The 14,410-nt window shown below is 46.3% G+C and overlaps 1 protein-coding gene across 3 annotated transcripts in view; it reads right to left on the bottom strand.

Moving 5' to 3' along the window:
• MCTP1 (multiple C2 and transmembrane domain containing 1) overlaps nt 1–14,410 on the bottom strand; it is a 1,010,275-nt gene that overhangs the window by 139,537 nt on the left and 856,328 nt on the right. For 2 of the 3 annotated variants that reach the window (XM_088444637.1, XM_088444638.1), the window contains exon 19: nt 10,273–10,396. In XM_088444637.1, the coding sequence (XP_088300763.1) occupies nt 10,273–10,396 (124 nt within the window). The remainder of the gene's footprint in view (nt 1–10,272; nt 10,397–14,410) is intronic. The other variant, XM_088444636.1, reaches the window with a different exon arrangement.

The following is a 14,410-nucleotide window of genomic DNA, read 5'->3' as shown; positions in this document are numbered from 1 at the left end:
GAGTGAGATGAAGGAAGAGGGTGCACAGTGTGGGTGACATGTGGGAAGGGGGAGCACAGTGTGGGTGACATGTGGGAAGGGGGAGCACAGTGTGGGTGACATGTGGGAAGAGGGTGCACAGTGTGGGTGACATGTGGGAAGAGGGTGCAGAGTGTGGGTGAGATGAGGGAAGAGGGTGCACAGTGTGGGTGACATGTGGCAAGAGGGTGCACAGTGTGGGTGAGATGAGGGAAGAGGGTGCAGAGTGTGGGTGAGATGAGGGAAGAGGGTGCAGAGTGTGGGTGAGATGAGGGAAGAGGGTGCACAGTGTGGGTGACATGTGGGAAGGGGGAGCACAGTGTGGGTGACATGTGGGAAGGGGGAGCACAGTGTGGGTGACATGTGGGGAAAGGGTGCACAGTGTGGGTGACATGTGGGAAGGGGGAGCACAGTGTGGGTGACATGTGGGAAGAGGGTGAACAGTGTGAGTGACATGTGGGAAGAGGGTGCAGAGTGTGGGTGACATGTGGGAAGGGGGAGCACAGTGTGGGTGAGATGAGGGAAGGGGGAGTACAGTGTGGGTGAGATGAGGGAAGGGGGAGCACAGTGTGGATGACATGTGGGAAGAGGGTGCACAGTTTGGGTGAGATGAGGGAAGGGGGAGCACAGTGTGGGTGACATGTGGGAAGAGGGTGAACAGTGTGGGTGACATGTGGGAAGAGGGTGCACAGTGTGGGTGACATGTGGGAAGAGGGTGCACAGTGTGGATGACATGTGGGAAGAGGGTGCACAGTGTGGGTGACATGTGGGAAGAGGGTGAACAGTGTGGGTGAGATGAGGGAAGGGGGAGCACAGTGTGGGTGAGATGATGGAAGGGGGAGCACAGTGTGGGTGACATGTGGGAAGAGGGTGCAGAGTGTGGGTGAGATGAGGGAAGAGGGTGCACAGTGTGTATGACATGTGGGAAGAGGGTGCACAGTGTGGGTGAGATGAGGGAAGGGGGAGCACAGTGTGGGTGACATGTGGGAAGAGGGTGCACAGTGTGGGTGACATGTGGGAAGAGGGTGCACAGTGTGGGTGACATGTGGGAAGAGGGTGCACAGTGTGGGTGACATGTGGGAAGAGGGTGCACAGTGTGGGTGACATGTGGGAAGAGGGTGAACAGTGTGGGTGAGATGAGGGAAGGGGAAGCACAGTGTGGGTGAGATGAGGGAAGGGGGAGCACAGTGTGGGTGGCATGTGGGAAGAGGGTGCACAGTGTGGGTGAGATGAGGGAAGAGGGTGCACAGTGTGGGTGACATGTGGGAAGAGGGTGCACAGTGTGGGTGAGATGAGGGAAGGGGGAGTACAGTGTGGGTGAGATGAGGGAAGAGGGTGCACAGTGTGGGTGACATGTGGGAAGAGGGTGCACAGTGTGGGTGAGATGAGGGAAGGGGGAGCACAGTGTGGGTGACATGTGGGAAGAGGGTGCACAGTGTGGGTGAGATGAGGGAAGGGGGAGCACAGTGTGGGTGAGATGAGGGAAGAGGGTGCAGAGTGTGAGTGAGATGAGGGAAGGGGGAGCACAGTGTGGGTGACATGTGGGAAGAGGGTGCACAGTGTGGGTGAGATGAGGGAAGAGGGTACACACACAGTGTGGGTGACATGTGGGAAGAGGGTGCACAGTTTGGGTGAGATGAGGGAAGAGGGTGCAGAGTGTGGATGACATGTGGGAAGAGGGTGCACAGTGTGGGTGAGATGAGGGAAGAGGGTGCACAGTGTGGATGACATGTGGGAAGAGGGTGCACAGTGTGGGTGAGATGAGGGAAGAGGGTGCACAGTGTGGATGACATGTGGGAAGAGGGTGCACAGTGTGGATGACATGTGGGAAGAGGGTGCAGAGTGTGGGTGAGATGTGGGAAGAGGGTGCACAGTGTGGGTGAGATGAGGGAAGAGGGTGCACAGTGTGGATGAAATGTGGGAAGAGGGTGCACAGTGTGGATGACATGTGGGAAGAGGGTGCACAGTGTGGGTGACATGTGGCAAGAGGGTGCACAGTGTGGGTGAGATGAGGGAAGAGGGTGCACAGTGTGGGTGAGATGAAGGAAGAGGGTGCACAGTGTGGATGACATGTGGGAAGAGGGTGCAGAGTGTGGGTGAGATGAGGGAAGAGGGTGCAGAGTGTGGGTGAGATGAGGGAAGAGGGTGCACAGTGTGGATGACATGTGGGAAGAGGGTGCACAGTGTGGGTGAGATGAGGGAAGAGGGTGCACAGTGTGGGTGAGATGAGGGAAGAGGGTACACAGTGTGTATGACATGTGGGAAGAGGGTGCACAGTGTGGGTGAGATGAGGGAAGAGGGTGCAGAGTGTGGGTGAGATGAGGGAAGAGGGTGCACAGTGTGGGTGAGATGAGGTTAGAGGGTGCACAGTGTGGATGACATGTGGGAAGAGCGTGCACAGTGTGTGTGACATATGATATGACATATATATATATATATATACACACACACATCAGGCAAATTTTGTAAGACCCGCAAATGATTTTCTAAATATCCAAATGGCCCTTGGCAGAAAAAAGGTTCCCCGCCCCTGTACTAGACAATCAGTAGGCATATTAAAAAAAAAAAGTTAATAACTAACATTTCTATAGCAAGTCACATGATCAACCTATTGAGGCTATAAATCACATCCTACCTGTATTTCACCAATACTATCTATCTTTCAACAAACCAATCAATCAATCTAACGTTATTTTCATATCTATCATTTATGTTACAAATATGGTAAGAACTTACCTTTGTTATCTCTATTTCTACGAAGTCCATAGGGTTCCACAGGATACCTTAGGGACATCAGGCTGGAAGGTATCCTGTGGATACCCTATGGACCCTGAAGTAGAAATAAGCTTACACTACACAGTCAGTAGGCATATTAACAATAACTAACAATTTTATAGAAAGTCACTTCATTAGCCTATTGAGGTTATAAGTCACATCTTACCTGCATTTCACCAACGCTGTCTGTCTGTCTATCTATCATTACTTTCATATATAATATTTAGGTTAAAATAAGCATACCTTACATTGTGATATCAGCAGATCCAGTGGATAACTGACAGCTCTCTATAAAATGGTGACCTTTCTACCAAAGCTAAGTGACATCACAAAGGCAGTTTATGATGTAACAAGTCACATTGTCAGTAAACTGAGGTGAAAGATCACACCCTCCATGTATTTTGCCATTGCTATCTACCTATTTATAATCAATTTATCTAATGCCTGAATTTCACCATATCTATCTATCTTTTATGTTAAAAATAAGCTTACACTTCACAGTCAGTAGGCATATTAGCAATAACTAACAGTTTTACAGCAAGTCACATGGTTAGCCTATTTAAGTTATAAGTCATTTCAACAAAGCTATCTATCTTTCAATCTAACTCTCTAACATTTTTTTCATATATAATATATAGGTTAAAATAACCTTACCTTACATAGTAACATGTCATATCAGCAGATACAGTTGATAACTGGCAGCACTCTACAAAAGCTGAGTAACATCACAAAGGCTATTTATGATGCAACAAGTCACATGGTCAGTATATTAAGGTGAAAACTCACTTCCTCAATACATTTTGCCATTGCTATCTATCTATCTATCTATCTATCTATCTATCTATCTATCTATCTATCTATCTATCTATCTACAGTATCTATTAAACAAGAGCCACTATAAGAACTACAATGAGACGAAAGATTTTAATATTGAAGAAGTGTGTGAAAAGCAACTGTCTGCACTGAGAAAGAACATGGGGAGCAGATGATAAATACTCTTATTTACAAGGGAGCGTAGTCTCAAAGTTGACATTTACAGTGCTGAAAATCAAAACCACAGAGTCGGTAGTTATGTCAACATTGTTGACATTTTGACATTGACTATGGGCCTGATTCAGAGCCGCTCGTAAGCGGCCGCTCGTTCGTTCTGACCGATGTTCGCTCATCTGCGCATGCGTACGGATTGTAATACGCATGCGCGAACCAGTCAGTGCGGCCGAAAATCGTTTGTTCGCTATATAGCGAATGCCTGCTACTTTGAGTGACAGGAGGCGTATGTGGGTGGTCACAGGGGAAGGAGCTTGAGAACGGGGAGTGGAATTAAGAACACAGGCGTGCTTAAAGGTCAAAACGGGCGTTTTATGGGTGTGCATAATTAAAACAGCAGCGTCATTGACCACGTCACCAGGTTGTTTTATAGTCAGAACTGCTCGCAATATAGTGGTAGGAAAAACCAACCACAAGAATAGCGAGCAGTTCATACGCTGATCAATGTACTCGATTAATCTAATAAATAGCGAACATGACGTAGGATGCGAGCGGCCAGGGGGCGTAGTTTCCCAAAAAATGACCGCAAGTTTTGTTCGCTCGTTCAGACCTAGAGGCGTGAACAGACCGCAAAGAGCGAACGGTTCATTTGAATAGCCACCCCTTTTTTTGAACGAACGACCGCAAATAGCGAGCGGCTCTGAATCAGGCCCTATGTTGGCATCGATTTCCAGTGTGTGGAGGTGGAGTATTGTAGCAAGGTCTGGTCTAGTAATGTAGAATGTGTTGGTGTTTTTGCAAATGTACCATTGATAATCACTTTATCTGCAGAATGAGCACATTGTTTTAAGTATCAATTGTCTGTATCTATAATGTTATAAATAAGTCTCATCCTCTCCCAAGCATCCATAGCTGAACATAAGCTGGATTTGCCTTGGTTACCAGAGGAGGACTGTTGACAACTGTCACTTAGAGGTTGATGCACCAAGCAGTGAAAAGAGTGGAGAAGTGGACCAGTGGAGAAGTTGCCAATAGCAACCTATCAGCATCAAGGTAGCACTTATCAAATATAAATATATATCTATAGTACATTGTCGTATGTGTACAGTGGATATGTCTGTGAACGACATCTTTCACAGACATATCCGATCTGCAGTGCAGCACAGCTGACGGCCAATGTATCTGAAAGACATGCTGCGGGATCCAGCGGTGATTGACAGCTCAACTGAGTGGGCGATTTAAATGCCCGCCTGTGACCGGACGCCTTTCGCCTAGGCCGTCCCTGGTCACGGGTTAGCGCTTTTGGAATCCCACTCACCGTCAGTGACCGCCTGTCACTGACTCCGCCCACTGCTCCATGGGCGTGTAACGATGCTGCCACCACCAAACTCTACCATCGGCATTTGGAACCGCTTTTTAGGTACCCGGAACCACTTCTGCTGCGTATGCGTTTGACTAACTGCGGACACACCTCCTGTTTGGTGTCGGCTGTATCCTCCTGATCCCTCGCAATGGACCAGGTCTGCACGGTAGCTTGGCAGAGGGCTTGAAATTGGAGACACGGAGCTCTTACCCAGAACAGCAGGAGAACGGAATAGCATTTTGCACAATTCTGTTGGTCGCAGGATTGAGATGTAGTAGAATTTAAAGGCAAAAGGTGTTTATTTGCTCTCAGTCTTAAAAAAGACCCTCTCTTCGGATTGAAGGGGAATATCAGCATACATAAGATGTTACAGCAATTCTTCTCCACACAGGATTCACAAGGATGTACCATATTACTAGGCACAAGCCCTTCTTTTATGCCACTCTAATACACATTTCCGCAGAGGGTAAGCCCGCCCTGTGGTTTCCAAACAATCATCATAAGTGCATGACCTGTGCATGTGCTAGCCACATGCACGTTTAACATTGTCCCTTATGGCAAGGGGGAGTGGTGACTCCCCTGTGCCTGGGTTCAACCTCTGAGCTGGGCAACGCCCACAGCTCCGCTCCGTCTGGACACAGCCTGGGAAGATAAGGATTTCCCTCCGAAAACGGACTTCCAGGAACCTGCTAAGGGACCAAGCGTGCTAGCCTTACCTGAATCTAAGCTCCAGAGGTGGCCAAACAGGGTCCCCGGGCACGGTTTCCTGACCATGGAAGGGAAGCGATTTGAAGCTCCCTAAACCCACTTAGCTGGCTGCATTAGCCAGCTTCCTATGCACCCCCTCATACCACTTCCAGGCATGAGGCTGTATAGGAGAACATTTTATTCCCCTAGGGAAGAGGCCTGGGGACCCAGCAGCCCACAGAGAGCTCTGGATCCCCCTGGACCTCCACAGACCACAGGTAAGTGCACTTTTCTTAAATTATACATTAAACATATACATTTTATGTTTTTACATATACACCAAGCCTGTGCCCTGCATCAGGCTGTTACACACTGCAGCACTGTAGCCCAGGACCTGCTGTCCTGGCTCAGTGCTGCACAAATCATTTCGAATGCATTTATATTTATTTATTTTTTACACTGCCCAGCGCTCAGCGCTGGGTTCCCCTAGCCCTGCAGTCCTGGACTGCTGGGGCTCTCTGCTGTATCCTGCTCACAGCGCTGGGGGTCCGGGGAGCTGGCTCTCCCTGTCCCCCAGCGTGCAGCCACTTGGCCATGCTGCTGGGGCCCCCGGGAGCTAGGCTCCCGGTCCCCAGCGCACCCTCTAACACTGCACAGGGAGCCGGCTAGCCCGATCCCCCTGTGCACCCTATCTTGGCCAGTCACGATGCACTGGGAGGCGGCTTCTCCGGTCTCCCCGTGTGTGACCTCTCCTCCTGCACTGGGGTATCGGGAGCACGACCCCCAGCGTGCAGCTATGCGGTTCTCCCCTCGGTGCCATGCACCGAGGGTTAACTGCCAGCCCCGCTGCGTTGTACAGCTGGGGCGCCGGGAGCATCGCTCCCGGTCCCCAGCGATCAGCACCACCTGGGGGAGCCGGCTAGCCCGGTCCCCGCCCCTTGAGCTAAGCACTGCAGTCCGGGACGATCGTATCCCAGCTGCAGCAGTCTTCTGCTGCCCTGGAGCACCGGGAGCATTGCTCCCGGCCCCCGGCAGTCAGCTACAGCCCGCTGGGGCACTGGGAGCTAAGTTCCCAGCCCCCAGCAGTCATCATCCCGCCCTGCCCTCCGCTGCCTGGCCGCAGTAAGCAGCCGGCACGGAGGGATCAGCAGCGTCCCTGTGGAGCTGGGATGCCGGGAGTCACACTCCCGGGTCCCAGCGTGGAGCACAGAGCGGCTCCCTGCACTCCAGTCTCCTCTGGGGCACCGGGAGCCAGGCTCCTGGTCCCCAGCGTGGAGGTCTCACTGCTGCTCTGCCGGAGCTCACCTTCGGCAGCATGCGGCGCTTCAAGCATACCCCCGATGCAGCGCACCAGGGGTTAAACCACAGCGCTGCCGTGGCCACAGATCGGGTCCAGCCACGGCAGCACAAAACAAAATCCCCACACACACCCGGCGCTTAGCGCCGGTAATACATTTTAACCTGGCGCCTAGCGCCCCTTTGTCCATTTAAAAATGGTGCCGCAGCACAGGGGTTAACCCCTTCAGTGCCGCGGCCGCCATTCCAAACGTGGGGCCGGTCTCCGGCCACACCGCCCATTTGAGTTGTCAAGCGCGGCACATCGGACAGAAGTATTGGTAAGTGTGTATTCACTTACCAATTGTCAGATAAGTCTGCGGGTTGGCCGAACAGCCAGCCAGTCAACCTAGTGTCTACCCAACTGTAGCTTAGTTTGGCTATAATATAAACATATCAGTTAAAATATACAGAAAGAAAATAAAACTTTCCTCTGAAATTTCACTAATAACATTAGCAACCTACACATACCTCTCAAAAGTCCCTCTTTTGAACCTTAATTCTGCTCCTCTTTTATTCTAGATTTTACCTTTTGGGCCTCATTTACAGTTATTTTGATAAATCACTTGGTTGGAGCCACACAGTAGGTTAGACACCAAAACGAGTTACAGTATAGTGATGTGCAATGTCTGTAGCCGTAGATAGTATGATTTGCTTTTCAGTTATGCTGTAAGTTTTAAGTTGATTTTGAACAAAAAGTAGCTGTATTCACGTGTTTGTGAACGGAAAAAACAATATATTTTTCTAACAAATCCCCAATTTTTCTGTGTAGCCATTCTGAAATTATATTGTATTAGTTGTCATTGGTAGCTCAACTCCATGGGGTCAATCCAAGTAGGTGTGAGTTTGCAAAAGGGAGTTTGTTTCATGAAACTCGCACACTTTGCACGAATGTTAGCTCCTGGGATACGCTCAATCCAATTAGAAATGCCAACTTGCGCTGCCTGCAAGGAGGGTGTGCAAATTTTCTATAGCATTTAACTTGGGAGAAGGGCATGAATAAATTGGGGAGACCATCCTGGACCCCAAAAAAGTGACAATTTCGTTAGCAGGAATACATAGTAGACTATTCATAGGCAAATGCAGGGGGGGGGGGGGTTCCGGTTGCCTGGAAACTCCCCTCCCCCAGCTCACACTATGACGACAATAGAGATGGTAATATAATAAAATTTTACTAGTGCTCCATTTTCTTCTCAGTATCACGAATTAAATAATTAGCACCACATGTGGATCTTTTAACACGTGTCGGTCAGTAATAACTACACCTGTGCACCATCTAGGAGATCTGGAAAACATGCACTGTTAGGGGTGCTCTGCTACAAACCAATATGTACATACTGTATATGTCCAGGGCAGTGCAAGGTTCTTCTGCTGCTCTACCAGACTTGCTCCAATGCTCTGAAATGATGCCCATATCTGAAGTAAACACATTCAGCTCAGGCAGGATAGCCCTATTGCCGACTCTAATTTCTTACTGTGATCGCTGGTCCTGCATATGCTGGAATTATGACACCCAATACACTTTGTATGACGCATATTAAAGCTGAATAAGTGTTAATTATGCCCTCTTCATGGACTGGCCACACTCACTCTAAAATCAAGCAATTGGAAACCCCCTCTAGAAATCCTGCGTTTGCCACTGCTATTAGTGGGCATAGTACTGGAGGTTTTTAAATGGTGCCATATGGCTGATTTGAACAATTTTTTTTATTTTTTTTAATTAAAGTTATAAAAAGCAAACTTTTTTCATTTAACCTCAAATGAATTAAATGAAAAATGCTAAAGGAAAGGACAGTGATTTACAAATAATTGGATTGCCCCCCATGTGTCATATTGCACTTTAACTCCTTCTGGTAATGTTGTCTGAGACGGGATGTAGTTATGAGACTCAATACTGACATCGGAATCCCGATAAGGGACTTAAGATAGGCGTCAAAAAAACAGCGGCTATCTTAGTCCCGATGCTGGAACGCCAAAGTACGCCAGGGAGATTAGGGTTAGGCACCCCCCTGGAAGGGTTAGGCTTAGGAAGCGGTAAGGGGGGGATTAGAGTTAGGCACCCACGGTGGGAGGTTAGGGTTAGGCACTAGGGGGGGAGGTTAGGATTAGGCACCACTAAGGGAGGGTTAGGAGGGGAAGAGGGGTAGGGATAGAGTACTTACCTGCCCTGTCGGGATCTTCTCCCTTTGGGCTGCCAGCATCTATTCAGCCACCGGGACTTCATATCCATTCCGTCTAAGACACCTACATCTCTGCATGCCTTGCTGGCCACACATCTATCTGGGCACACTTATGTTTAATTTATGGAGGCACACATGTAAATGAATCTCATAATGTGCTGGCACAGTTGCTGAAGACACACCTTGCAGGCATGGGTATAACTACCATAGGTACATGGGGTGCAGCTGGTATGGGGCCCAGAGCTGAAGGGGACCCATCTTCCTTTTCAACGTTATATGTGTTATATACATTTTTCACCATTGGGTGGTAGATAAGGGCCCTTACAAACTTTTGCCTTCAAATACCTAGTTACGCCCATGCATGTAGGCATATAATGTATACACAGTACCTAAGCTTATTTTTTAATATACCTGTTACAAACCTCTGCTTGTGTTGGATATGAGTGATATTGGATATGCCAGTGATCCTGACCTAGGCTCATTTAGTGATTACACTCCTTGGCTGCATAACCTGACACCTGCCATGTCCCTGACTTCTTTATCTGTCCTGATTCTATAATCTTTTGTCAGTTATCCTCCAGGGGAACTACGATGGGACATGGAAGATTTAGGGGTCCTACATTGAGCCCCATTACATATCTTCTAATGTCCCTGGTGAATACCAGCCTGCGTGCTAGACTCCAAATGAAGGCAATGGAACGTACTACTGGCAAAGTGGATACATCTGGCTATTGTTACAACAAGGCCATGTTCTCACACAGACTGAACTCTACGACCCTCTGTATGGGACAAAATACTGCTAGGAGTTATTACATTTACAGTGCAATTTATGCAGATGTACTATAGATTCATAATCTCCAGGTGAAAATTAGATAATTTTCCCACAGTATGGCAACAATTCCATTTGCTTTACAAGATGAGTTTGACTCACCATATCCTGGGTCTTGTTATCTTTCCCTGATATGATTAAGAAATAGTTCCAAGCCAATAACAGCAACAATGCAAGTGGGATCATGTACATCTCAAAATTCCAGACCACAAGCAGAAAGATCTGTGGATATAAAAACACACATAGTATATATTATATAGTACATATTAAGCTACGTCTTGTAAGTAGGAAACATTTACTGTGTATAATTAAAATAAAAGTTAGGAGCAAATAAAATATACACATTTGTTGCAAAGTTCATAACATATCAAAGTAAATAAATAAAAAAGTAATTTGTTTTAACATTACATAGCAGAGACTGTAAGGGGAATATTTATCAAGCTTAAACATTTGAGATATTGCAGCTATTTCCTGCATTATAGAAGAAACACCGCCCATATATCTCTTTGTGTAGTCTTATTTATCAAGATCCGAAAAGCTAAGGTTTAGATCTTTAGGCTACATTTACAGATTTTCTTTTTCCAAATAGGGGTCTTGAATCTCTCACTGTTAGCATATACTTACACAGGCACAATCCTATAGCTGCACATGCACAATAGGCTTACTGGATCCAAACCCACTGGGTGTAGTGTGCACCAGTGGTGCCATGGGTGGTCCAGTCCCAAATCATTTGGGCCAGGATGTTTTTATGCTGGGCCGCTACCTGCCTGTCAGTGTGTGGCTGTGCTGTCCTGCTCCCTTCCCAACTTCCTTCTCCTCCACTGCTGCAGCAAAGTGAGAACAGGTCAATGAGCACCAACAATGAGTTACTGCCAATGCATCAAGGGTGAATTAAAACAGAATACTGGGCTCCAGGCAGAATTCACTGTAATGTTCCTTATCCTCCTACCCATCCCTGACTCTGGTCATGATTGTCACACCCTCTGTGTGTGTTGCTGTACCCCCTATGCATCTGTTTCTGTTACTCCTTTTGTATTGGCCTCTCTGTCTCCAATTTTGAATGTGTACTTGTGTCTCTCTCATCCTTTTGCATGTATGTCTGCTGCTGCCTTCCATTCCATCTATTCCCCCTAATTATTTAAAGGGGGGATTAATTTAAGTGCATAGTTTCGACTGCGCAAAGAGCAGGTTATAATTGTAGGTAGACCTAGCCAGTTTTTGCTCTCAACTCTATAGGCTGCAAGCAAAAACTACAGTAGCAATAATTTCCTGTAGGATGACATGCATTGTATTAGCAGAACCTTGCATCTAATTTACATGTCCCCCATGGCCTAGGGGTGCTGTGAAAAATAAAATACTGAGGTCCAAAAGGCGCCGTGAGCCGGGAAAGTTTTAGAAACACTGGAGTAAGCTATCACTTTACTTTTCACTGTTTGCCGTGATGGACTCCTATTAGAGCCACAGTCCTTGCAAGAGAATTTTGATAAATTGATAATAAACAATTGCTTCTTATCTCAGCTCTATGTGTCAAACAGAATGATGGTTTATGGGGCCCCTGTAGCACCATTGATAAATAGTCACCTAAGTTGTTTGCTGTTATACAATGTACATGTAATACAATCTACATTAGATTTTGCAGATGCAAAACTTCATTAAGGTAATTGGAAAACATATTCTAGTTCCCTAGGTGTATGATATTTACATTTACTTTTATTTATGCTTAAAGTATAATAGTCAATGTTTCTTAAACAATGAATTACCCAGACACTTATGATACGGCAAGGAAACAATTAAATTTATGTGTATCTGTTTCTCTTTAACTATTCATTTATAGGCCAATTAGACGTAAATCTGTCCCGATTTACGTGGGGCACAAAAAATTGCCATTATAGGCAAAATACGGGGTACGGAGAGGTCTTGTTTATGTCAGCATCAGAGAACAGGACATTGTACATCTCATTACATCTCATACAATTGTTTTCATACAACCTGTACAATATTCCTTTCACTCAATCGGCCCAAAAGTCAGGGAATCCCTGAATAACAGCAGAATGTTTATAGAATATACTTGTTATTTCACAATTATTGTATTTATATTCTAAATATATTTTTATACTACAGTAGTTTGTATAAACGGCCCTCATTTCACCCTTGAGACAATGGTACTTTTGCTTTAATGGTAAAAATTATTGATAGCATAGTCGCAGCAATGTGCAAGGAATGACAATGAGTTCAACATGAATTCAAGAAGAGTTCAACCTATTTATATTACTGATTAACACTGAATCATTATTTAATACCAAAGACCTTCATCTCACTGGTGTAACAATGTCAGATGAACCAGCGCAAGATGCAAATGTCAAGTCGTGTAGAGCATGCCTGAAGGTCCTTTTGTTGGAAATCAGAAGTGATTAGGAAATTCTTACGCTGCGGCTAACAGTAAACATACATAAGAAAAAAAATAGAGAATTTGCTTTTAGCAGAGCCACGCGGAATGATAATGATACCAGTGATCACAGCATTTAAAAGCAAGTCATCAAGTATTTCGCTGCAGAACGAATTCTGCAGGGCATTCACACACTGCAATGAGGAAGAAGCAGATATAATTCCCCTAGGTAATGGACTGATTAAGCAATGATTACACAGAGACTGTAGCAAGGTGAGGAAAAGGTGCTTAATAAGAGTTCATTATTGGAATAAGCCAATATTTATTATCATAAGGAATCAACAACTTTCTTATAAATACATATCAACTAATTACTTTTCTTTATGTAAAATGTGCAAAAATAGACTATTTTGACCTAAATTTATAGTTATGGTTTCTGTTAAGCTGGTAACACAGGCACAAGTGTTCAGATGTGGTTTCACTGCAGCTACAGTACTGTATGTTGTAAAGGTCCAGCTGTGCTTCACACTGTGCATGTGCGACTTATTGGAATCTGCCTCTTTTTGTTTAGACTCGCTGCGACTAGGAGGCTGAGATGGGGCTAGAATGGACAGGGAATCGTAGGAAGTGGGTGTAAATGAGACTGCAGCAAGCGTGCAGTGCAAAAAAACTACAGTAAGGGGGTGAGATGAGCATGCATTCGCAAATTGATACTAAACAAAGCAGCGGCTTCTGTAAGCTGTTGCTTCCTGGCGGGTTGCAGGTACATATTTAAAAAGGCACCCAGAGTCAGTGTAAATCCCTGCGTGCTCTAAATTGACTCTGGTGCTGTTTTAAATATGTACTGTACTTGCAGCCCGCTGGGACGCAGCGGATTACAGAAGCTGCTGCTTCGTAAATTCTCCCCAAAGTCTCAAATTTAGCTTCCTGAAGGATTCTGACTTGTGTCAGCTCTGACTCTGGTGCAAGTGTAAAACTTGATAGTGATGACTACGGAGCTGCTTATGACTGAGTCTGATTGGTCACAAATCATACTTGCCAACTCTCCCTGATTATCAAGGAGACTCCCTGAAATAATAGCAATCTCCCTGACTCCCAGAAGACCCTAGGAATCTCCCTAACTGCACCTTACCATCATTATGAAGCTGCTACATAAAAATAAAATTCAGAGCTATATACATCCAAATAGGATCATTAGTATAATGCTCCTGCATTAGATATAAGGCACAATGGGGTAGATGTATTATAGCGGCACTTAACGTGCCACTATAACGCTTCCCGCTTCGCCTCTTTACCGAGGCGAAGCAGGAAGCACTACCGATGAGATGTATAAACATCTCATCGGCCGGAGAGGGGGAGCGTTAACTCCCCCCTCCGGCGCTACCCGTTAGAGACAGCAGCGCATCAGCCTAGTGCAGCAGGGACAGCGCTGTCCCTGCTGTGGGGATAGGCTAGCGCCAGGCTGTAGCTGTCGATAACGACAGCTACAGCCGGTCGAACGGTCAGACGATCTGACCGTTCGTACATAGCCCAGACTATCAGCGCTGCTATCTTGTAGATAGCAGCGCCGATAATGACAGGGGCACCTAGCACCCCTGTCATTTACCGCCCAGACTCCCGATCATACATCGGGGAGAAGTGGTATCAACGCACATAACGTGCGCTGATACCGTTTCTGGGCTTCATACATCTACCCCAATGATCTCTATGGCTACATGTATATTCTGAAAATTATCAGTGTGTTTTCATCAACAAGTAGATCTTACTAACTCCTTTGGGGCTCGTTTACACTCGGATGTAAATCAATTTTATGTCGCGCCTCTCAGATGCAGCACTACACGTCCACTTTA

The sequence above is a fragment of the Taudactylus pleione genome, unplaced genomic scaffold (genome assembly GCF_031769625.1).
Source record: "Taudactylus pleione unplaced genomic scaffold, aTauple2 ptg000370l, whole genome shotgun sequence".
In the NCBI taxonomy this organism is placed as follows: domain Eukaryota; kingdom Metazoa; phylum Chordata; class Amphibia; order Anura; family Myobatrachidae; genus Taudactylus; species Taudactylus pleione.
Note: the sequence above shows the minus strand (reverse complement) of the source record. Positions and strands in the feature narration are given on the sequence as shown.